The sequence below is a fragment of the Parasteatoda tepidariorum genome, chromosome 9 (genome assembly GCF_043381705.1).
Source record: "Parasteatoda tepidariorum isolate YZ-2023 chromosome 9, CAS_Ptep_4.0, whole genome shotgun sequence".
Classification (NCBI taxonomy): domain Eukaryota; kingdom Metazoa; phylum Arthropoda; class Arachnida; order Araneae; family Theridiidae; genus Parasteatoda; species Parasteatoda tepidariorum.
Window position 1 is genome coordinate 46,978,400 of NC_092212.1, and position 23,015 is coordinate 47,001,414.

The following is a 23,015-nucleotide window of genomic DNA, read 5'->3' on the forward strand; positions in this document are numbered from 1 at the left end:
TTAAAAAATCATAATTAGGCAGGGTCGGAATGTTTTTGACAATTGACGGTTTTATCTTGTTTTAACCAAACCGTTTTATGTCAACAAAAAAAAAAAAACCTTACGGCATTGTTTTTGACAATTGTGAAAAATCATGAAATTTTAAATCATGTAAAACGAACGGCGTTTTCATACGCTACAGACTGACAATACACCGAAATAGATTGGGTTGGATAGAACAATGTGAACAGTGGCTTTTTGCATAATTCGTAGCAAAAATCAACATGGTAAAGGGAAAAATCTCATTTCGAAAAAGGGAAAATTAAGCACTTTTTTAAAACACCCAATGAAAAAAACCACCTCTAAGGGCTTTTAAAAAACGAAAATAAGCACCTTTTAAAAACGCTACGCACCCTGTATTAAGACGTGATAAAACATTGCTAAAATAATAGCAAGAAATACAAAATGTATATAAATAAGCAATTTAATAAATTATTATCCACTACATTTAGTTTATTGCATAATTCAAATAAGAAACAGTCAGCCAATAAAAATTAATGACTTTTTTTTTATTAATAACTTTTCACATTTCTATCTTTTTTATCATTACATGATAAGTCTCTTAAAAGTCAAAAGTAATACGATTTATAAAAAAAAGACTTCACTTAGATTAACAAACTGAAACTAAAAACAAATGATATTCTAAAACCCATAAAAATTGAAAATGAATAATAGTCATCGAAGCCCTATTATATAGCTATATTTACCATGCTATTTTCAATGAGCTTCATTTTTAGAATTATAATAAAGACTGAATACTTTTAGATAAAAGATTTAGAAATTAAAACTATCAGTAATGAAGTCAAAGTTTTTTGATGAAAATCTTTGCAATATTTTCTAATAAATGTCAAATAAACTTTTAACATAAAAATACTGTCTGATGTCTATTAATTTTTAGATTATTTTGTAAGGCTATAAATATAAATGAGCAAAAAAAAAATAAATAAATAAATAAATAATTAGTATATCAATTTTTGACATAAATTTAACCAAACTCTAACATCAGAAAATGTTATTAGTACCAGCATTTTTGGAAAAAATTATAACTTTCAAATACCACTAAGACAGATTAAGCATTTTTTCCTTATTTTTTGAATAAAATTCTCAGCTCTTAGACTACCATGATAATGTACTGAAATACACAAAGGGTCTGTTTAAAAGAAATTTGAGTTCGTTAACGGACCCTTCACAAAATATCTTTTCACAAAATATTTTAACTTAAAAAGGGACCCTTCACAAAATAATTTATCTTTTAATCGAATCCTTCACAAATTTGTCTATCTTCATTATTGTTTTGTTAATCATATAAAGCCTTCCCAAGGGGGAAAAAAAGAAAAACTATGTAAACGAATTAAGTTTTGTCTTAGGCAAACGTTTCTTCCATTATTCATTTGAAATGAATATTTTGCGTTCAGCAGTATAGTCTAAATACCAAATATTTGCAAGTTGCATCTCTAATTTAGTAGCAGCAATTGCTGCTTATTTTTAAAAATTTAATTTTTTTGTATTAAAATTTTACAGTGTTGAGTATAATCTTGTATCTATTTAAATTTAAAAACTCCTTGAAGAAGTTTTTTGCAATAACAGGACCCTATTTGCACAAATTCATAAAAGCAGGACCCTGTTTGAAAGAATGTGACTTTACATTTATTTTATATTCACAAATTATGAGTAATTCTTTAACAATTTAAGGAAAACAGGACCTTTCTCAAAATATCTGGACAGACCCCTGACGCAGATGAAAATTCTATTAGAACATCTAATTGTTTTCATACATCAACCAAAGAAATTTAATGAATTTCTGAATATTAAAAAATAATAGACTTGAAAATTACCTAGTATCTTCTTCCATCTCAATATGAATGTCATCATCTATTTCTTCTTCATCTTCAGAATTACTATCCACTATCTCATCTTCACTAACCTAAAACATTAAACATATTTATAAATGTCTAGCAAAAACACTTTTAAAAAAAAAATTCATTATAACCCAACTTTAATTACCAATTTTGAGGAAGAATCCATAGGTGAACAGAAATACAGAATCTATAGACCAAGGGTTTCCAACTTACATGAGGCCGGGGGCCACAATTAAAAACACAAATCAAATGGCGGGTCGCAACTTTAACAAAATTTTATTTAGGACTCTTTTATGTTTGAAGGAACATTAAATATTAATGTCAGATTTTTATCAAGTTGTACAAAACAAAAGTATTGAATTACAAATTAAAATAAGAAGTAGATTTTTAAAAATATTTAATTGCATATTAAAAAATTCTGGCTACAATAACTTTAATGTGCACCTATTTGTTAAACAATTAATGTGCAACAAATATCTAATTGTTAAGATATAAAACTTCAAAAAGGTTAGTATTGAATGTTCACAAAATGATCAATGACAAAATTGAGGTTTGTCTGCTGCAACCACCAGAGAACAGATATTTACATTTAAAATTTACAAATGTGTGTGTAAATATTTTCGTCCAAAATGAGTGATTTCAAAAAGTTAAATCAGAGAATTTCGTCGAGAAAATTTCTGATACAAACATGTTACATTATATTCACAAAATACAAAAAAATAAAAAAGAGCAACATACATGATTATTTTTGTATTTGAATAAATAATTTCTTGGATGCGAAACCTGAAAGAAATTTTTTTTTGCACCGTTGGTATGATAAATTTCACAGAAAAGAAGAAATTAGGTTTTTATTAACGAGAAAAGTATTTTAAACCCACATAGATTTTTTACAAAAATTGTTCGCAAAAAAATGACAACTAATGTATTTTAGTTAGCGGGCCACAAAAAAAAGGCTTCCCGGGCCACAAGTTGGAAATCACTACTACAGACCACGGACAAAAAGAATGGCAAGCCTGCCAAACTTCTACCCTTTTTGAAAGAATTTCTTCTAGAGGTAGTTAAGTTTTTAGGCTTCAATGTATTATTCTTTCTTTTATAAATTTAATTTTAAGTTACTTTTTTCACCAAAGTAAATGATTCAAAAGCCTATATAAAAAGCCACTTTGCTCCAACTCTTTCGTAGTTAAGCTTTTAAAATGTTGGCAAAATTATCAAATATTCTGTAAGTTTTAGTTTTGAAATTGTCTACCACTCGATAAAATATAAACAACTCGATAAATGTAAACATTTTCCATAATTTGTTTCTCTCTGTAAATATTTTTTACTTAAGAAGTTGAAGATAAAAAGCTCCATTTGAGGATTTATTTCGTAGACTAGCATGAAAAATTTGAGATTTTTTAAGCCCTGGCAATCAATATTAACCAATTATAGAACTATTAATAAGAAAATAATTTCATAATATTAACTAGAAATTAAAAAAAACATAAATATGTCTAGCACATACTTATTATGATACATCTAATTAAATTACTACACAACTTTTCAACTAAACAAAAAAAGTTGGTAAAATTTTTTGTAGTTACAATATTGTTCATAAGGTTAAATGAATTAAATGCAACCTACTTGTGCAACAACTGTAGGCTGAAGATGATTTAACTCCACAGGTTCTTGTAAATTATGCAATCTGCATAATTCACTAACTAGCAGCTTAACTTGCTGTGGAACCTATAAATAATAATGGAATGATTAAAGAAACAAAATTATATGTCAGAAATTATACTCAATTATCCTCTAAGGAACAGTAACTATACTTTAACAGGACGGTCAAGAGATTTCCATTTGACCACCCACGTTAAAGTGAAATCTCTTCTATGTTAAAAGGATAACAGAATTCAAAAGAAAAGATTTTTTTTTTTTAAAAAAATGCAGCTATTATTATAATTATAAATAAGATAGTTTTTTAAATATTAAAAAAAAAAAAAAACTCACCAAATTATCACGACCTGACGTATTTATTAATATCTGAACTGCATTCGTTATACATGGTTCTTCAGTTTCAGCAAACCAGACAGGTGGTGTTGAAGGGTAAGTTTCCTAAAAATTACAAAAGCTTACATGTTATTTACAAATCATCAATTGCAAAAACTTGAGTAGAGCAACAAAACTACTAATTTTTAAATTAAATATGTAAACCTCTGTAAAATCCAATCAACTTAAATAAAACAGACACCAAAAAATAAGTAAAATCCAATGAAGCTCAATAAATAAACCACATACAATCCATACGACTTAAAAACTTTTTAATAAAAAAAATAAATAAATTAAAAAAAAACTTAACAGTTGCTTGAGTGACTTGATTGCCTGCGGTCACAATTCATGATTATTACAGTTTACAAATTCAGTTTCTCTGGAACCTTTAGTCTCCTTCGAGATTTACTACATTTCGGTAGGTGTTAGATGTTTGAGTCATTAAACTGCCTCGATTCCTCAGAATGATCCATGACTATGTTCTACAAATATGGAAGACCATTTGAGGTGGGGATCTCCAATAAGTATACTCTTTGTATTGGACGAGGTAGTTCATTAGTCGATGTCTATACTTTAACTAGACGACTTCTCTGTCTCTCCCGAGAATCGGTTGCAAAATCCATTCTAAAGGCCAGTCCATAGCGTACTACTATTTGAGACAGACCAAATTTTACACTGTGGTGTAAAATTTGGTGCCCCAGCCCTGGTGGCCGGGAGAAAAGTGTTGCTCCTAGGAGACTCCTCAATTCAATTGATACTAAACTGAAAATAGCCAAAACACTTCAAAACTACTTTTTTGTAAATGCATGCTTAGGGGAAAGTAGTTAAAATGGGTGTAAATGAAAATTGAAATGAGTCAGATGACTGTTGTGTTTTTTTTTATAAGATGATTGTTCTTGTATTTTTATTTTCAACAATTGTTGTATTTTTATTTTCAACAACCGAATACGGGTGATACGGCAGTCAACGTGTTTAAAAATAGTCGGAATCTTTAAAAAAATAATCAATGGTTGCTTCAGGCTTATCTTTACAATACTGCTCTAGTCTAAGTAATCAAAAATTAACTACAGCCTATTTCTTTTCTTAAAGACAACAAAACACCATCGACATTTTCCATCCCCTCTTATTCATTGCTCATTTTCTCCTTTCCAATAAAAATAATAAAATGAGTCTTGATTTGAAGATTTCCATGAAAAAATAATTAATCATAAAAAATAGTTGAAATTTGCCTTTGGCTAAGACTTTTAAAATTTAGCTAATTTGTTGGCTACTAATTTTATGTCTTTAGCGCCAGCCCTGCATGTTGTTCACAAGTCACAGTTCTGAGGTTCTCCAGAATGATAGATGTTCAGTACCATAAACATGCATTAGTTCTTTGGAAGTTGCCACTGTTTAGAGGTAGCTGTTATCGGAAGTTTAGCGTTTACACCTCAAGTTTAAAAAATTTAAAAGTAATTCGAATAAATACTTTTTTTGAAATGCTGCTTCGTGACATTTGCATTTACTCTAATTTTCAATAACTTTCAGAAGTTATAGAAATTTTTAAAAATTAAAAACTCTAGTGTTACAATAGGCATGACATACTTTGTCATGCCAGCCAGTCATTTTTTATTAAAAAAAAGAAATTTAAAAAATAAATAAGAGTTTGATTAAGTGTAAATGACACGAAGAGTTATTTTAACAAAAATCGTAAGCAGAGGCATCCATAGAGCTTCTCCTCTACATTATATGTGTTGATCAAAACTTCGATAATGATATGAATCTTGCTGGACAATGCTCTCAGTAAGAGAAGTTGGGTTAGGATTAGAGATATCATTCCAAAACAACTTGCCTTCTCAGGCACCAGGCAAAATCTGAATCCTATACTTGGCTAGTTTCTGTACATAGTAAAAATTAAATTAATACCTAGCCTATTATTGGATATATTATTCCAAATATATTGTTGGATTAAACATACTCCAAAATTGCACACATAGCAAGAGAAAAGAATTTATAAAGAAGAAGAAAAGACTGACAATAAATCCCAAATTGACTGACAATAAATCCAAAATTCTTAAAAACTACTAGATTCAATCAAAAAATATCAAACTCAATAGATAAAAAAAATTTGATAACTGTTTCAAACCCCAAATATTGATCACTAATATGTATCTAAGCATATTAGAATGAATAAGTATTAGTGTATATACCTCAAGTCAAAAAAATTTATAAGTAGTTCTAATAATTTTTTTTGAAATAGTGCTTCGTGACATTTACTCCAATTTTCATTAACTTTCATAGTTATAGAAATTTTTAAAAACTCTAGTGTTACAATAGGCGTAATATACTGTGTCATGTCTGTAATAGTCATTTTTAATTTATTTAAAAAATAAATAAGAGTTGGAGTAAGTGTAAATGACACCAAGAATTATTTTAACATAAATCGTAAGATAGTATACAGATTTTAAAACACTGCTCAATTTCTCCTCTACATTATAAGTGTAGATCAAAACTTTGATAATGCTGTAAATCTTGCTGGGTAATGCTCTTAGTAAGATAAGTTGAGTTAAGATTAGAGACATCATTTCAAAAAAATTTGCCGACTCGGGTACCTGGCAAAAACAGAATCCTATACTTGGCTAGTTTCCGGTTACCTAGTAAATATTAAATTAATACATGACCTACTAAATAAATATCAATATATTCCAAATATATTGATGGATTAAACTTACTCCGAAATTGCACACATAGCAGGAGAAAAGAATTAATAATGGAGAAGAAAAGACTGGCAATAACTCCTAAAATTTCATAAAAACTACAAGATTCATTCAAAAATGGCAAACTCAAAAAATAAAAAACATTTGACAACTGTTTCAAAGCCCAAATATTGTTCACTAATATGTATCTAAACATTATAGAATAAAAGAATATTATTAAATTCTTCTTTTGATTTTTGTGGAATTAAATATCATTGGACTATGACTTATAATTGAAACTTCACTATCAAAATTGCTATCTGAAAACAGAGAGAGTGGTATTTGTTGAGAGTGGTATAGAGTTCAATTTTAAATCTAGTCCATGATTTTTAGGAGAAAAAACTATCAACTAAATCTGACAGGAACAAGAATTTCATATTAGTCAAGAAATCACACATTAGAACCCTAAACAGTGTATCAACAACTCAATTTATTTCATTCCTGAAAAAATGCTTAAATAAAAGTGGTATTTAAAAGAATGCTATACTGCTGAAAAAGTCCTTCATGCATGGCAAATTCTATATCAACTATACTAGTTATTCAAAAATTTGAAGTTTAGAAAAAAAACAAGAGTTCAGGAACTTTCAATATGAATTCAAAAAATGATGTTTGTTCATTAAAAAAGTTTCCTTTTGGCATGTAATTTAAAGAAAAAAAAGGCATGTCAAATTTATATTTTCCAAGTATTAGTTTGAAGCTGTAATGTAAAAAGTGATAAGGATACTTGTTTTTAAATTATTAGCAAAGGCATAGCATGAGGTGGGAACACCTTTCTTTTCAGAAAACTTTTCGTTATATAGATGTTTATTTCACATAGTTTTTTATTTTATTTTATAACCTTCGTTAAACAGCTGACCCAATTTTGGGTTTATAACTACGAATGTTCAACTCCAAAGCCTTATAATTTTGAACCCAATCTAGAAGACAAGGAAACTCCTGGATCAGTACGCCCAAGAGGTATGATTTGTTATGGGAACATTGAGGACTTAGTGACACGACACATTTAACGTGCAGCAGTCACCATTTACTACATGGGTAGTCTATGGCAGATGGGGATCAAACCCACGACCTCTTGGACATGGGCCCAGTGCCCTACCAACCAGGCTATCCATGCTTTTAAATAATTGTATACATAAAAGTTAAAATTTTTCCTAAACACAAAAAGTGCTCCCCCCTCAAGCTACGTCAATGAATACTAAGTCTAGTGCAGTGTTTCCCAAAGTGTGGTACGCGTACCACCAGGGGTACGGGAACAGTTCAGCGGGGGTAAGCATTCTTATGCGAAATATCTTGCAACAAACAAAAATTTCAAAACATTTGAATTAAAAACAAAGCTAGCCATGAAAATGTACGATTACATATTTTTCTATTGGCTATTTTGCAGAGTTAACAGGTAATAATTAGTGGTGTCAACAGCCAGTTGTGATTTTTGACTTTTGTGTAGTTTTTTTATAGTAAAAAATACATTCATTTTTTAATTAATGGTACACAGCATTATGAAAAACTAAGAAAGGGTACACAAAAGTCATAAGTTTGGGAAACACTGGTCTAGTGTAATACCACAACCAAAGACAAAACAGGATAAAATAATTCAAAAATCTTCTTTTAAATAGATTAGGTGAAGAATAGTTAACAAAGGATGGCAACACACTGAAGTCTAAAACAAGTATGAAAAACATCTTTCCATTGTTATATAATTTTAGAGCAAAGCTATAATATAAACAATGCAATAAAATAAGCAACTTTATCAATTTTGCCAACATTATTCGTCGAAATGTAAAATTTTTATTAATTTCTTATTACTCAATAATCTTAAGTTTTTTAAAAAATAAAAAAAAGATTTGAAATTCATATTCATTGATTTCAGTAATATCGTTAATACCGATCAATAGATCTTCGGGGATATTGTCTGCTAATAAAATTTTCCTTAATTCCCAGATGAGACAATAAAATTTTTCCAAGGACTAACTTTGTAAATATTATTCCAAACAATCAACTAACATCACAAGTAAACTCGCCCGTACCTTATTAGGTCGTGATTATGAAATCATAAAAACTGGCCTACTTAAAATATATATATCAAACATAAACATATAACAAAGGATTAAAATGGCATTTATTATTTGATCATTTCAGTACAAACATAGATACTCAGGATTTATAGAAAGAAAAAAAAATTGCGATGCAAACAATTTTTCCGAATATTTCACAAGAGAACTTTAGAAATATAATTTTTCACCATATGGCTTAAATAAGTATTTTATTCGTAAAAATGAAAGCAACTGACCCAATTAAGATAAGAAAAGTAAAATAATTAAAACTTTTTGCGATAGAAAAAATATCAAAATTATTTGCCAGACTTACTGTAATGTTTGCATGAATGTCATACTTTTTCCCGTTGCGGGATATAAATCTGCATGTTAATTCATCTACTGAAGCTGCAGTTATTTGGAACAATTCATGTCCTTTTGGGAAAAGAGTCTCTAAAGTTTTAATGTCCTGTTTTAAATTATTCAGACACGCCATATCTACAAATTTTCACTAATAGAAAACAGAAAATTCATTGGGTTAACTATACAAAAAAAAAGTTAACAATGAAAGCAAGAAAAAGTGGACATTTCACAAATACTTATACTAAATAGCAGAAATATCGGAATGTGCACATATTTAACATATGCAAACAACAGTTTCAATCATTTATAAATCCAATTTATAAGCTGCACAATTAGAAAAACAACATTTCTATATCTACAATATGGCGGCGCACACAACAATTTCGACAGAGCATGCGCCAAATCGTCATTTAGTAAACAATAAAACTTTTCTTCTTGGTTCCAGTAATATGAATGTAATTTTTATAATTATTTTTTCTCAGAAAATGACCCAGAACAATGCTTCAAACTCGTAAAAAAATAAGTATAAAGTGTGAGCGTACTTAATCAACACAATCTCACCTGAAAAATAAAATTAATCTGTATTTCATAAATAAATTATTGACAGTTTGATATTTTTTGCAACCGCGCTTTCTTGTCCTTTTAATTCTATTTATTTATTTTTTGACAGTCAACAGTTCGGCTGGTTTTTTACAGAACTCAATTTTTATAAATATTATATTTAATTAAATATTTGATTTGAATTGATTTCCGTTCATTATTGTTTGAAATGCACGATACTGATACAATTGAGGCTATTGAAAGTCGCATAAAAAGCTTAGAAGACCTCGTATATGGAAATTCAGCTCCAGATTCTGAGAATAAAGTATGTAATTTTTTACTTAGTGTTTAAATTTAAATCAAACAATGTTCAACAAGTTAAGTTTCAAAGACATTTCTATGTTTGCAATTTTTTCTTTTAATGCTAATATTCATGTTCTAACTTCTGAAATGGACTTAAATAAATTCAATCTTTTGAATCTTTACAATGCATGAATAATATTGTTGTATCCTTATGAATTCGTGAATATGAGAATGGAATAATGTATAATATAATTGGAAATAATGTGAGATTTGAAAAACACAACATTAAGCTTTAATAGGAAAAGAAACAAATTGAGAGTACAACATAACAGATGATCTAAAGAAGGGGAATTCTCCCCCACCCCCAGGTGGGATATTTCCGTATTGTGATCTGTCGCGCCAACTACAATCGCCAAGGAGCCAAATAGAATTTAAACTGGAAAATTTTTTTTAAAAAAAAGACATGTAGATGTTTGTTGTGGGGTGGCTATGAATTATATCTTTCCAGTTGGTCCTTTCCTGTGATGTTTTTCTTAGTTTCTTGCTGGCCACTGCCCGGAAGTTTCCAAGACTTAGCGATTATTCTGCCACATATCACGATACGGAAATCTCCCCATGGTGGTGACATAAAAGTTTAATATTAATGATAATCTCTAGGTATTCTATTGCACTCAAAGTCCCATCTTGAGACACTTGAACATGCACCTCCCTCAGTGGAGTGGGAGGGGATATCTGTTGTGCCAACTAAAATTGCCACGGTGACAAATAGATTTTAAGCTTGAAAATTTTTTAAAAAAAAATATGTGTATGTTTTGCCCGGGGGTTGCTACGGTTATTCTGCCGCAGATCACGTTACGGAAATCTACCCTGTGGGAGCGTTGAAAATAACCTTCATTTGCTTCGGAATTCAAATCTGAAGAATTGCTTGGAATATTTAATGAGGGTACTTGTATAGAATTTAGCTGGTTAATGTGGCGCTTATGAATATGTCCTCTGAATCCAATTTGACAATGTAATGGTGCGATCCAGTCTGCGAGTTACAATTCCGTCTTTCCACACTTCGGAATTGTATTGATACATATACACTTGAACTCTCTCCCCCACTTGGAATGAACACACATACGTAGTAAAAACTTTTCACTTATGAAAATGATTTGGAAAAATAGCATTTAATTGTGTCCGAAACTTTCCGTATAGGTTTAGTTGAGCTGGAGAGTTTCCTCAAGTAAGTGTAGAACAATAGCAATAAAGAATTCTGTGCACTTTCTCTTATAAACTTCCTGATTCCCTGGATATTGATTCTAGTTGATGTTTGAAAATTTAAACATTTCATTGTACTAAGGCTTTTATGGCAGGTGCGATGAAGCATTGGAAAATACTGTACTTGGAGTTATATACATGGTACCTGCGCTCCTGGAAAGTCATGAAAATTCATGGAAAGTCATAAATTTCAGTATTAAAAAAATTTTGTCATGATTTTTACTATTTTTAAAAAAAAATCGTGGAAAGTCATGGATTTAGGTTGCTGAAAAATCTAATTTTTAAAATGAAATCCCCCCCTCCTCAATTTCATCCTGCTCCAAGTACCTGAATTCCTAACAAAATCACTACTAGCAGTCATATTTTATTAGAATATAAAATGTCTTAATCGTGTTCTTTAAAAATTATGGTGTTCTTTCAAAAAATGAACGAAAAAACTTAATTTCTGGAGCGAATTATCTTTTAAACTTCTGTGATTTAAGAATTTTTATTATTTATTAATTTTTTTATCAATTTAAATTTCAAGCCGAAGCAAGCCAATCATTGGCGAATTTTTTTTTAATTTCGAAATGAGAATAGACAAATAAGGAGTATTTCTTTCCTTTTCTGATGAACAAGAAAAGTATCTTATGCTTATAATTCTGCAGAAAAAAAATTTTGATTTTGTATTTTTTTCCCCAGCTATTTTATTGCTTCAACTCTTTCTTTACTCTATTTTTTAAATTTGAAATCTATAAATATGAAGATGTAGAGTATAACAGTTTTGGTTATAATTATCATTTCAGTTATTATAATGCTTTTTTAAATTTATTGTTACATTTGGAGAAAATAGTAACTTCTTTAAGTCATGAAAAATTCCTGGAATTACTCATGGAAAATTATGAAAAGTCATGAATTTGAAAATCTAAAATGTAGCAGATACACTGGATTCACCACTTGTAAAGATAATTTCATTGTTAGAAACCATTATATTCTAGGGAAATCCATGAAAAGAAAAGATGTCATTTAAAAATTGATACTAGAAATATAGATTTAGCATCAACGCACAATAAAAAATTATAGAAATTAACTTAATCTATATAAATTCTTTCCTAGTTATATTCTGGATCATCCAAGGGTGTATAGCAACTTTTGGTGAATTTTTTCGAAATTTAATACAGTCCTTGCAAATTTTTACAATATTTTCAATAACTCCCATATTACAATTTAATCAACAACATATTTGTTAAGTTGAATTAATGAATGTTGAGTTTAATAGATTAAGATGCAGTTTTAGGAACAATAATAAAAAAGTCAAGGTGACGAAATGACTTGTTGTAATAAACTAAATAATAACAAAGAAAGAAGAAATGTCAATGGGAGGTATTCCAAGATTATAGGACACATGCTCATCTGAAAAAAGCAACTCCTTTGAAGGGTTTGTGTTTATTAAAATTAGTTAATTAATTTCCGGAAGAAAATTCTTTAATATAAGTAGACTGATTATTTGAAGAAAAAAAAATCCATAGTTATTTTGATTCTTTATTTTTAGTGTGTGGAAACTTTAATGAATGTTCAAAACAAGTTACAGTCTGCTGTCACTGGAAGAGAAAAGATAACTACAGTATTTTCTAAATGTAAGAGTTACTATTCAGTGTTTTTTTAAATATTTACTTTCTCCAACTATTAGAGTAACCAGATGTCCTAAAAGTGATGGGTTATTTGAAAAGCAGTTTAAAGAAAAATAAAAGAAGATAGAAATTTAGAGTTTGTTATGTTCTGTTTAGTCCTTTCTCTCTATTTTTGTTAAGTCCTTTACTCCATTTTTGTTAAATCCTTTACTCCATTTTTGTTAAGTTCTTTCTTTACTACTAATACCTCTACAAATATAGGTACCTCTTCTGGCTGGAAGAATTCAAATCTCTTTTTCTTGTCACACTATTCTAATTTAAATACTTTGAACGGCATCTATTAATTTTAATTTTAGACTGTCTTGTTGATGCAAATGGTGATTATTTTGGAAATTTTCCATTACAGTGCCATCTATTGACAAACTCTGTAACTTATTTTGATACTTTGTGAGAAATTCTGATTATCCAAGCACAACACATTAAAATGTGCATTTCTATCTCTTTTCATTTTTTCTTTCATTGATTTTTCACATTGTCATCATTTTTGGGACACAGTATTGACCTAGCAGATAAGCTTTTACTATAAGATAGCTTTCGATAATATTGCAGCCCCTAAAATGTTGCTTATATTTAATAATTTTTTATTTTGTATTAATTAAAATCAATATTTTAGTGGATGATCTGGAAAAATATTTAAATCCAGATTTTAAAGAGAATGTGACTTTAACTGACCCAGTAAAAACGAATTTGGTTCTTCTAGGTGAGTTTGCATCTGCTTTGTTCTAATTATATTTAGTGAATATTACTAAACATGTTTTAAAGTGAAATTTTTTTTAACTTATTTATTTGCAAAAATATTTAATGTAAAAAAAATTAAAAGTTGCAATAAAGTATACCAAGTTTTATTTATTTATATTCTTCAAAAGTTTTGAAAATAAATGTTTGAAATACACTGAAAATACACACATTATATGTGATAAAAAATGCTGTGAGAAAAAATAAAAACATTTGCCACCTATGACATTTTATTAAAATTCTTTGATCCTATTTCTGTTGTTAAGTTTCTGTTCCAATATATCTAAAAATTTTATGTCTGTGGTATTTTGGTAGATAATTCAGATGACCCCTGTGGCAGAATCGCAGCGACATTGTTACAGACCATTACAGAGTTCTTGCAGAAAGTTTTCGTTTCTACAGAAATTAACACATAAAATTTGATTCATACATTAAGATAATCAATAACTTTTTGGCTCTTTCAATTTACGTAGATAGTTTCTTATGTTTTGATTGCATTTTTGGCAATTATTGATCTTGATTTTTACGTGGTTTTTAAATATCTCGATATATTTCAAACAATATGAGAAATTCGAATCGAGCATTTGTGTATTTACTTTTTAAGACCATGATTCTATCCATTTTTTGGCTGTTGTTGCTATTGGTTTCTCCATAGATTTTAAATCCAATATTTTTTGTACAATATTGTTTATTACACCAACTCAATCTCGAAATGAAACACAATTAAGTAATCCCTTTTTGAGGAATCTGATTCGCGTGATTTTGTCGCCGATCTTTTTATCGGCAATTACTGCTATGAATATCATGATTTTTAATTGTTTTTTTTATTGTGTTCATTATTTACAAAATACGAAGTAGAAAATAATGAATGAGTTTGTCCCCCCCCCTAAGAAAATGCGAGAATATCAGAATAATACATTATATTAATATTAGAATAAAAAATTGTTACATGTTTAATTTTAAAAAAAATTGTATATAGTTTGTTTTTTTGTAAACACAGCGCTTTTGTTATTTTGAATTAGTAACATATATGCTTGTTATTAGTGAAATGTAAATTATATTAATATAATAAATATAAATAAAGTACTAAAATAAAAAATATCTTGCAGAAAGATATTACTGCTAGAGTTTTGTCGCAGAGAACTCGACAAAAATTCTGCCACAGGGCAGACGACTGAGAACATTACTACATTTTATTCAAAAAGATATTTTTTTCCTTTAAGGAACTTTTAAATTATTAAATAATCATCTAAATATAACATTTTCTTACTTTTATTTTGAAAATCCTAATGTGGTTTATTCAAGAGAATTGATTATATAACTGAAGCTATGTTTTCATGAATTTTCTTTTTAATTTAAGTGTTGAAAAAGATGTCTTAAGAATGTTTCTTCTTTTTTACTACAAATTTATTACTTTTTCTCCATATTCTTTTCTAGAGGAAGATAGAATAAGGAATGCAGTGGATTCTTTACAAACAGTGAAAGAATTAATGCAGTATTTAGATAGTGAGCACATCAAAGGTATAACATGTTTTTGTATGACATAAGTCATTTTAAATGTATACTAATATACTGTATGTCTATTATTATACATTAAATTACACTGGTGGACAAAATTAAGAGATGGAGGACATTTTCTGAAATATCTCAAAAAATACTGAATATAAATAAATGAAATTTGGTATGGATATAGCTTATTCCATGTCAATAAAGTATGCAAAACAAAAATGAAAGTGCCATTCACTGGCAAGACCTATTGCCAATAAATCCAATGTAGTCTGAACTTAAGGATAAAAGATGACAATAAAAGTGAGGCTTGTACAGTGTGTGTTGCCTCTAGTATTGTGTGTGGTCACCCCTGACAGACAGACAGCATGAACGAGTATGCATGCTGTTAATAAGGGAGTTAAGGATGACTTGTGGAAGACCCTCCCATTCTTCCACCAGAGCAATTTTTAACTCCAGAATGGTTCTGGGGGAGGTTGGCGCATCGCAATAGTTCTCCCAAGAGCATCCCAAGCATGTTCAATAGGATTCAGGTCAGGGGATTTGGCTGGCCAATCCATTCGTTGAATATCCTCGCTTTCCAGATACTCATCAACCATGAAAAGCCCTATGTAGTCGCACATTGTCGTCCATAAAAATGAACTCAGGGCCAACAGCGCCCCTGAAAAGACTCACATAGGGCTCTAGGACCTCCTGCCTGTACCTCTGGGCATTCACGGAACCATTGTCAAACACATGGAGCGGTGTGCGGGTATCTTGCATGTGTGAATGAATGTTCGAAAATGCTTTCCATCTCTTAATTTTGTCCACCAGTGTATATTGTAAATTTATATTACATTATACATTTATATTCCATATTACAAATGTATCGTAGTAAACTGATAATAATAAGCATTTTTTTTTTAAAAAAGATTTATTGTAAGATAAAAGGTCTTTCTAGGAATTTAGAAAAATGCTTTAAAAGGTGCTTTAATAATATACCTTATAATATTGAACTCAAAAGTTAGTAAATATCAAAGTACCCAGATTTTTGCACAGGTTCTAACAATTCAGGCGTTTTTGTTGAAGCTACATTTTTCATATTGAATGAACTCATAATTTTATATAATCTGCACCTATTGACAACAAATTTAGGATGTATTATTTTAATTTCATTTTTACGGAAAAAAGAGAGCATTTTACTTGCTTAGTTTATTTATTAAAATTGGTTTTCTTACAATAAGTGCTTAAAAAATTCCTACATGCTTCCTGAACTATTCATTTAGATAAACTATTCTCTTTGCAAACTATTCACATTTGTTTTTCATCCTCAGTTTTAAAAATTGCAGCTTTATCCTTATCGATTAAAAAGAAAAGCATTACCAAACATAAGCTGTATTATCACATTTCTTTCTTCTTTTTTTAAAAATCTTTTAAAGAAATGAACTTTTTCAGTTCACTACTTTATTAAAAATAGACTTTCTTCCAACTTTTGATTTATAAAACTACTTTATTATTTAAAAATTTCCCCAACTAAAGTAGTCTTACCTTTTGATGAAGACATATTTTCATGTTCCATATTAAATATAAAATTCTGTTTCATTTTTCATCTTACCTTTAAAAAATCTTGTACATTTGTTATAATGTGAGATTTTATTTATTACTTAAATTATTGCTATTTAGTCAATCAAATATATGAAATTTTTTATGTATGAAATGATAATAATGAGATACAGTATCAATATGAATAGTGTATAATAATTATAATTTCTTTTTTACAGTTTGAATATTTTATTCATTCTGGTATAAATTGATAAATAGAAATTGAGCATTATTAACACATTGTTTCTATTCTTGTAACAATTTTACGTCAAGTTTATTTTCAAAAACATATTTAGTGATATAAAATTAACTAATATTAAAATATTCATTTATCCCTGAATTGTTAAAACTGAAAGTTAATACTAATGCTCTTTTTTAAATTAAAAAATAAATAAATGAAAATGTGCGAAAATCTTTTTTGTCATAAAAGTTGAAACTTTCTGTTGTAATAATTTCTAAATTTTCTTACTTGCAGTTGTACCATCTCTTTGTCCTAAACTATATGAAGTGAGTCAGATTCAAATTAAATTGCAAGTAAGTTTGATTGTTCCTTTATTTTATTTTACTTTTAATAGGTAAAATTCTCATGTTGCTAAGTTTATTTTACTCATTTTTCATAAAGTTTTTTTTCTTTTATTTGATGTTTACCAAATGATAATGTTACTATTAAATAGTGAGTTAATTTCTTATTTATCTAGAAGTAATTACAATTATTATTATTTTTTATTTTTGCTTGATTATGAAAACTTAAGTTAGTATTTGATACAAGTTAGAATTATTAAAACTAAACTCAGCAACCCATAGTTAGAATTATTATTTTCTTTATATTTGATATGTATTTTCCTTTATATCTAATACATTTTTTATTATATGTACTGTTTGTTCATACATAATATAACTTCTTTTAAGTATGTTAGCAATAAAACTACTGTCAAAGAGGTCATATGTTATGATTGTTGTATCTTAGACATATAAATTTAAATACACAGTGCAGTGTACCATGGTGTTCAGTCAAGTTGGAAGGATTAAAAATCTAAATACTTTCCTTTCTGTTTTTAATAGCTATTTTGCTAAGTGTTTTTTTAAAACAATTTAAAGAATGCCTTAAAACCAATATTCAAAAAAGGTGCTGTTCATTTATAAAGTGTAAAGGTCACTGGTCATACTTTATTCCTGCATGAATCAGCAAAAGTAGAAAAAAATTTATTTAACATAAACCTAATTTTGCTTTTCAGCAATAGGAACACTTAAACTCATATTGTTAGTAGTAACATGCTTAAGTTTAATAAAAAGCACGCCTATATTTTTGTTATTTTCAACTTTTTGCACAGATCAGGGTTGAAGATTCTAATAAAGATGCATGCAAAATTTCTAACTAAGGAGTTTAGAGAGTCGTAGGAGTCAATAATTGTGCTTAAAGTTAAGTAAACAATATTGTTTAAAGCAACAATTTGACCATGGCTCCAGTTGGGCTCAATATAATCCTATAACAACAGGCACCAATATTGGGATGTCTAGATTTTTTAATATTGGTCCTAGAATGGTCTATATAGGGACTATATTGACTAAATAATGAATGTAAAATATCAGGTGAATATGACAATTTTATATAGGGCTGATAATGTTTGTTAAGTGGCTGTAAAATATTGGATGAATCGACAATGCTATATAGAGACAATATCGGAATAATAATGGCCCTTTGAATCCGTATTGAGCCAAGATTCACGAATGCGGTCCAATGAAGGCCCATGATGTTTTGCTGCTAGGGATGTATCAATACAAAACTCTTTAAAGTCATCTAACTTTAGCTTTTTTCATCAGATCAGTTTGTATTTTTTTGTAAAAGTAATTTAAAATGTATCAATATAAAGAAATAGATCTTATTTATATTAAATGTTCTTTGACTTTTTATTTAGGAACATGCTGGTGAGCTGACCAAGGAAACTAAACAACTCATTGCAAATTATGATGATCTTGTATCCTTGATTTATTAATGCATTGCTGAAAAAGTATTATTTGCATATATTTGTAGGATAAAAAAATAAGTTTGAAAATTGTCAAATAACTAGCAAAATATATGTAGGACCAAAAAGTGAAGCTAGACATGTTTAATATTTTTTAAAAGCTATCCAATGCTGAACTTGATCTTTCATCTCATCCCCCTCTGGAGGGCAATTTTGATATCTAAACACCTATTTTTTATTGCAGATTCGGATTTTCCTGAAAAAAGTGACCCTGTTTGACATGTAGGTTTATGCATTTTGCTTCAAAGATGATGCTGTAACCAAGTACATACTGTTTAAAATTGCAGTAACTTGAGACCCATCAGATAGAAAATAAAAAGAAATAAAACTAAAAATGTTTCAGTATTTTTTTCAAAAAAAGAAAGAAAAAAATTTATAAAAAATCTTTTTTAACTTATCTATTTTATTATGTAAGTTTATGCATTTTACTTCAGAGATGACGCTGCAACCGAAAAATTAAATAGGGTTCAGACTGTTAGAATATGCAATAAATGGTGTTTGGTGCATGTTAAATCTGTCGAGTCACAGAGTCTTCCATGTTCCAGTAACATATACCTTTGGGGGTACTGAATTAGAGACTGATCATTTTCCGATTCAGGTTAAAATTACGATCAGTGGATGTATGAATGGGTCAATGTACCAATGGCTGAAGTGGCATTCTTGGCCATCGATGGCACCACTGAAAAACAAGAAACACACTCTCTGCCTTAAAATTGCTTGGTTTGACCAAGGAGGCTTGCTGGTATTGGCAAGTGGCATTGGAAACAACACTCTATCTGTAGGTCGCAATTCCCTAAACTGTGTTTATATGTAGGTATTCTAGTTGATCTTCATATTTTCACTTAAAATTGCGCTTATGGATTTATATTAGCTGTAGGAACTTACACTGATTGTTAATATCATACTAATCTTTGGCTTTATGTGTATCAATAAAATTTTTTTTTACCTTAACTGATATAAACCAATATTTAATTGCTTTGTTCTTAACTCAGTTAGGTTTTATCTCTGTCAAAACAGTTTATTTTGTGGGATTCTATTCTGTCTAAGATAGAAAAAGAAAAGCTGCCTAAAAAGAAGATTCTAACATAATTTAATACTTAACGTAAGTTGGCATTTTGAGTTTATTTTTCCACTCAATGATAAAGCAAAAGTATGAAGTTTTGAATATATGTTTAATAAAAAGTTTTAACTAAAACTGTGCTGAAATTTATCATATTTTTGGTAATCAATTTAATTGCTTGACAAAAGAATATGGCCGAATGTTTGAATATATAACGAAAATTTTGGTACTTTTCCATTAACTGGGTGCAACTGATATTCTTACCATTATTTTCTCTATTTAAAAAAAAATTGGCTGTCACCATAAGATAAATAGTTTAATTTCTTTGCACTCAGCTAAAGGAAAAGGACATAAATTTTCCATCTGTAGTATTTACAAATAGTAGAATGAAAAAAATTGCTGTATGTATACAAAGTATTGTTTTATCAGGTTTCAAGTTTGCAGTTTATTCACTTAATAGTGTGGTTACTTTCAACTCTATTTCTCATTTTGATTAAAAAATTATCACTCTTTTTTTTTAACCCCTTGTTCTTTAAATTAAAAAAAAATTACTTTATTATTTAATAAAAAAAATTTACAACATTCAAGAGAAGAGATTGGATTAATGTAACTTCCTATAAATGAGCTTTGAGTGCAAATGAACAGAAAAATAAATTTTTTAGGTTCTTATCCAAGAAAGCTTAAGAGCGTCATTGTAATGATTATGTAGTTTTTAAATGACCTGAAGTAGTAAAATAATAATTTACCAAGAATAGTGTTTAAAAAAAGTGCTTTGTTTCTACAAAATAAATTCTAACACTGAAACAACTGTGTGGAAAAAGAGGAAACATCCTTTTAAAAGAGCCCTAGGCACAATTGTGTTAAATTAATGATGTGAGACATTGATACATTAGGGTAAAAAAATCCACTAAAAATCAATTTCAATAAAAATGTGCGTTCTAAAAAAACTCCAACATTCCCAGTTTTCAACTGCCCAAATGTCGCTGAATCTCACCAATAGTTACAAACCTATAATTACTTCTTTTTTCTATGTGACTCAAATATTATGATCACCTTCTACAGGGCTGATTGTGCTTAGGAAAAAAATCCGGATTTTTCGCTATCCGTGATCCGGAAGTTTCCGGAGATCGAAGGTTCAGATGTTTCAAAAAATCATTGATCACAAAAGTTTCCGGAAATCTAATTTTCAAAGGTGGAACTTAAAAACACAGTTTATTTTATTTGTTTGTAAGGGAGAGCCAGAGAGATACTTTATAAGCTTATATTCATTTTTTATCAGTAAATAATTGTTATAATCATAAACTCAAGAAAGACATATTTGTAAATTTAAATTACTTCTCCAGGTCATCATAAGTATGTGCAAATGGTATAGGTATGTGTAAAATTTTAAATATATTTTAAGTAAATTAAGAAATATTGAGAAAAAGGAAAAAACTTTGTTTAACTTTTTTTTTTTTTTTAACTCAAGAAATTTTGCGGAATTTTGACTTGGGCTCACAATCACCCCTGATTCTATATCAACATATGTATTTTTGAAAAACCAGATTAAGTACGCTATTACATTTTTACTAAAGGCGCCCTTAAGGAAGTTAGATGACACTTGTCAGCTAAGTCGTACTGCAATCAAAAATTTATAAGATTTTTTACGTAAATAATTTGCGTGCTGATAAGTGTAATCTTTCACATATATTAATGATTTACATTGAATTGAAATGTTTCTCAAAAGGATAATTCTAAAATTTATTGAAACTGGGATACAATTTTTAATTTTCAGTACCATGATATTTTCTCTGGTAAAATTTAATAGTATTTATCGTTAGTCTTTAATGTAACTAACAATGCTCAAATCTTAATTTTAACTCTAAATTGTCTTAATAAGATTTGAATTCAGGTAGTTAAATGTAAAAATATTCAATGATTATATAATTTAAAATATGAAAGTAATTTTGTTTTAGTTTAATTTCTTTCATTAATAAAATATATTTTCTTCCTTTTCATTAGGTATGCACAGCACATTCAAGGGTGAAAATAATATTTTTATTTGTATTGTAGTTAATTATATGTTGATTTGTTTATGATTCATGTTTTATATTATAAATAAAATTTTACTCTAAGCACCATTTTTATTTCTTAGTTGATGATGCATTTTCAATTGTTCATATCTTATTCTAAAATGATATAGGCAAGCAATTATATATTAACTATTATAAACTGCTTTAATGAAGAAACAAATATAAAAAATAATAAAAATATTTTAATCTTCATTTTTAATATATGTATATTTTACTACACAATAAACTTTGAAAATGCCCTAGAGCAGGGGTGGCGAACCTTTATACACCAACGTGCTATTTTCTCTAAAAAAAAATTGCTTAATGAGGTCATAGACGTGCCGTCTATACTATATATATGCCGTCTATAAATAATATTACTAAATATACTATCAACTCAAAACTCTTTATTTACATTGGAAAAAAAATACATTTTGCAATGTCTCAGTTATACACGTAATTCAACTTAGAGTAACATCAGTGTGACTTCTGTTGTTGCAGATTAGATGACCAAAAACTTATATTAGGTTGTAAGATGTTAGTTTAAGCAGGACTGTTGATTTTTTTGCTAGTTATTTATTGTTAGCTTGTTTTTTACGGTTATTAATTGTTTTTTTTTTTTTTTTTAGTATTTTTTATTAATAATTGTTTTGTTTGTTTTTTGTGAATTTTGATTTGTTACTCATGCTTCATAGCATAACATTTGTGTAATAACAATTCATAGTGTAACAACAATTGTGATCGGTGGAGTTCCCAAAATATTGTGCCTTTGGTTCGCCATCCCTGCCCTAGAGGGTGTCGCTGCAAAGCCCAGCCCTACATGACATCTCCATCCATCAAAAAATCAATTATGTAACTGAAGAATACATTTGAATAGTTTTCATCAAGGAAAGTGAAGGAATTCATGTATTGGCTATTAATTGACTGCCAAGGCTCCTCTTCTCAATACACATTCAAATATGTTGGCAGAGAAGATAGTGTGAGAGATTATTACAAGTTATTTTAATGAACTCAAAACATTTAGCAACCATATAATGCTTTTCAAATTCTATACAAATGTGTCAGGCAGAGAGTAGAGAGAATCTCTAAAAATAGATTTTATTCTGAAGTCAAGGTTATGGTATAAAAAAAAAACGGATTATATTAATGATTTTTATTTACTGAGAAAAAGATTAGATAGGATAGTAATTTAGTTTTTTGGATGTTAGAAGAAATAGTATATTTTTGCATT

General features: G+C 28.6%; 2 protein-coding genes across 3 annotated transcripts in view; one reads left to right on the forward strand and one right to left on the reverse strand.

Annotated features, from left to right (window-relative positions):
• Positions 1 to 9,473, reverse strand: part of LOC107455317 (ubiquitin-conjugating enzyme E2 Q1) — a 27,506-nt gene extending 18,033 nt beyond the window's left edge. The window contains exons 1-4 of one of the 2 annotated variants that reach the window (XM_043042509.2): positions 9,026 to 9,473; positions 3,888 to 3,992; positions 3,522 to 3,623; positions 1,875 to 1,963 (exon numbers count right to left, since the gene is read on the reverse strand). In XM_043042509.2, the coding sequence (XP_042898443.1) occupies positions 1,875 to 1,963; positions 3,522 to 3,623; positions 3,888 to 3,992; positions 9,026 to 9,187 (458 nt within the window). In that variant the 5' untranslated portion in view covers positions 9,188 to 9,473. The remainder of the gene's footprint in view (positions 1 to 1,874; positions 1,964 to 3,521; positions 3,624 to 3,887; positions 3,993 to 9,025) is intronic. The other variant, XM_043042510.2, reaches the window with a different exon arrangement.
• LOC107438221 (dynactin subunit 3) lies at positions 9,460 to 21,853 on the forward strand. The gene is made up of 8 exons (XM_043042511.2): positions 9,460 to 9,919; positions 12,689 to 12,773; positions 13,441 to 13,527; positions 15,000 to 15,083; positions 17,125 to 17,183; positions 18,566 to 18,625; positions 19,670 to 19,775; positions 21,735 to 21,853. The coding sequence occupies exons 1-7, from the start codon at positions 9,824 to 9,826 to the stop codon at positions 19,760 to 19,762; spliced, it is 564 nt and encodes a 187-aa protein (XP_042898445.1). The 5' UTR covers positions 9,460 to 9,823; the 3' UTR covers positions 19,763 to 19,775; positions 21,735 to 21,853.
• Positions 21,854 to 23,015: the final 1,162 nt, after the last annotated feature.

What these genes read in the sequence shown, in the direction of transcription:
- LOC107438221 (XM_043042511.2), top strand. Translation starts at nt 9,824, where the DNA reads ATGCACGATACTGATACAATTGAGGCTATTGAAAGTCGCATAAAAAGC. An exon ending in CTCCAGATTCTGAGAATAAA is followed by an intron (nt 9,920 to 12,688) that starts GTATGTAATTTT and finishes CTTTATTTTTAG; the next exon opens with TGTGTGGAAACTTTAATGAA. An exon ending in AGATAGTGAGCACATCAAAG is followed by an intron (nt 15,084 to 17,124) that starts GTATAACATGTT and finishes TCTTACTTGCAG; the next exon opens with TTGTACCATCTCTTTGTCCT.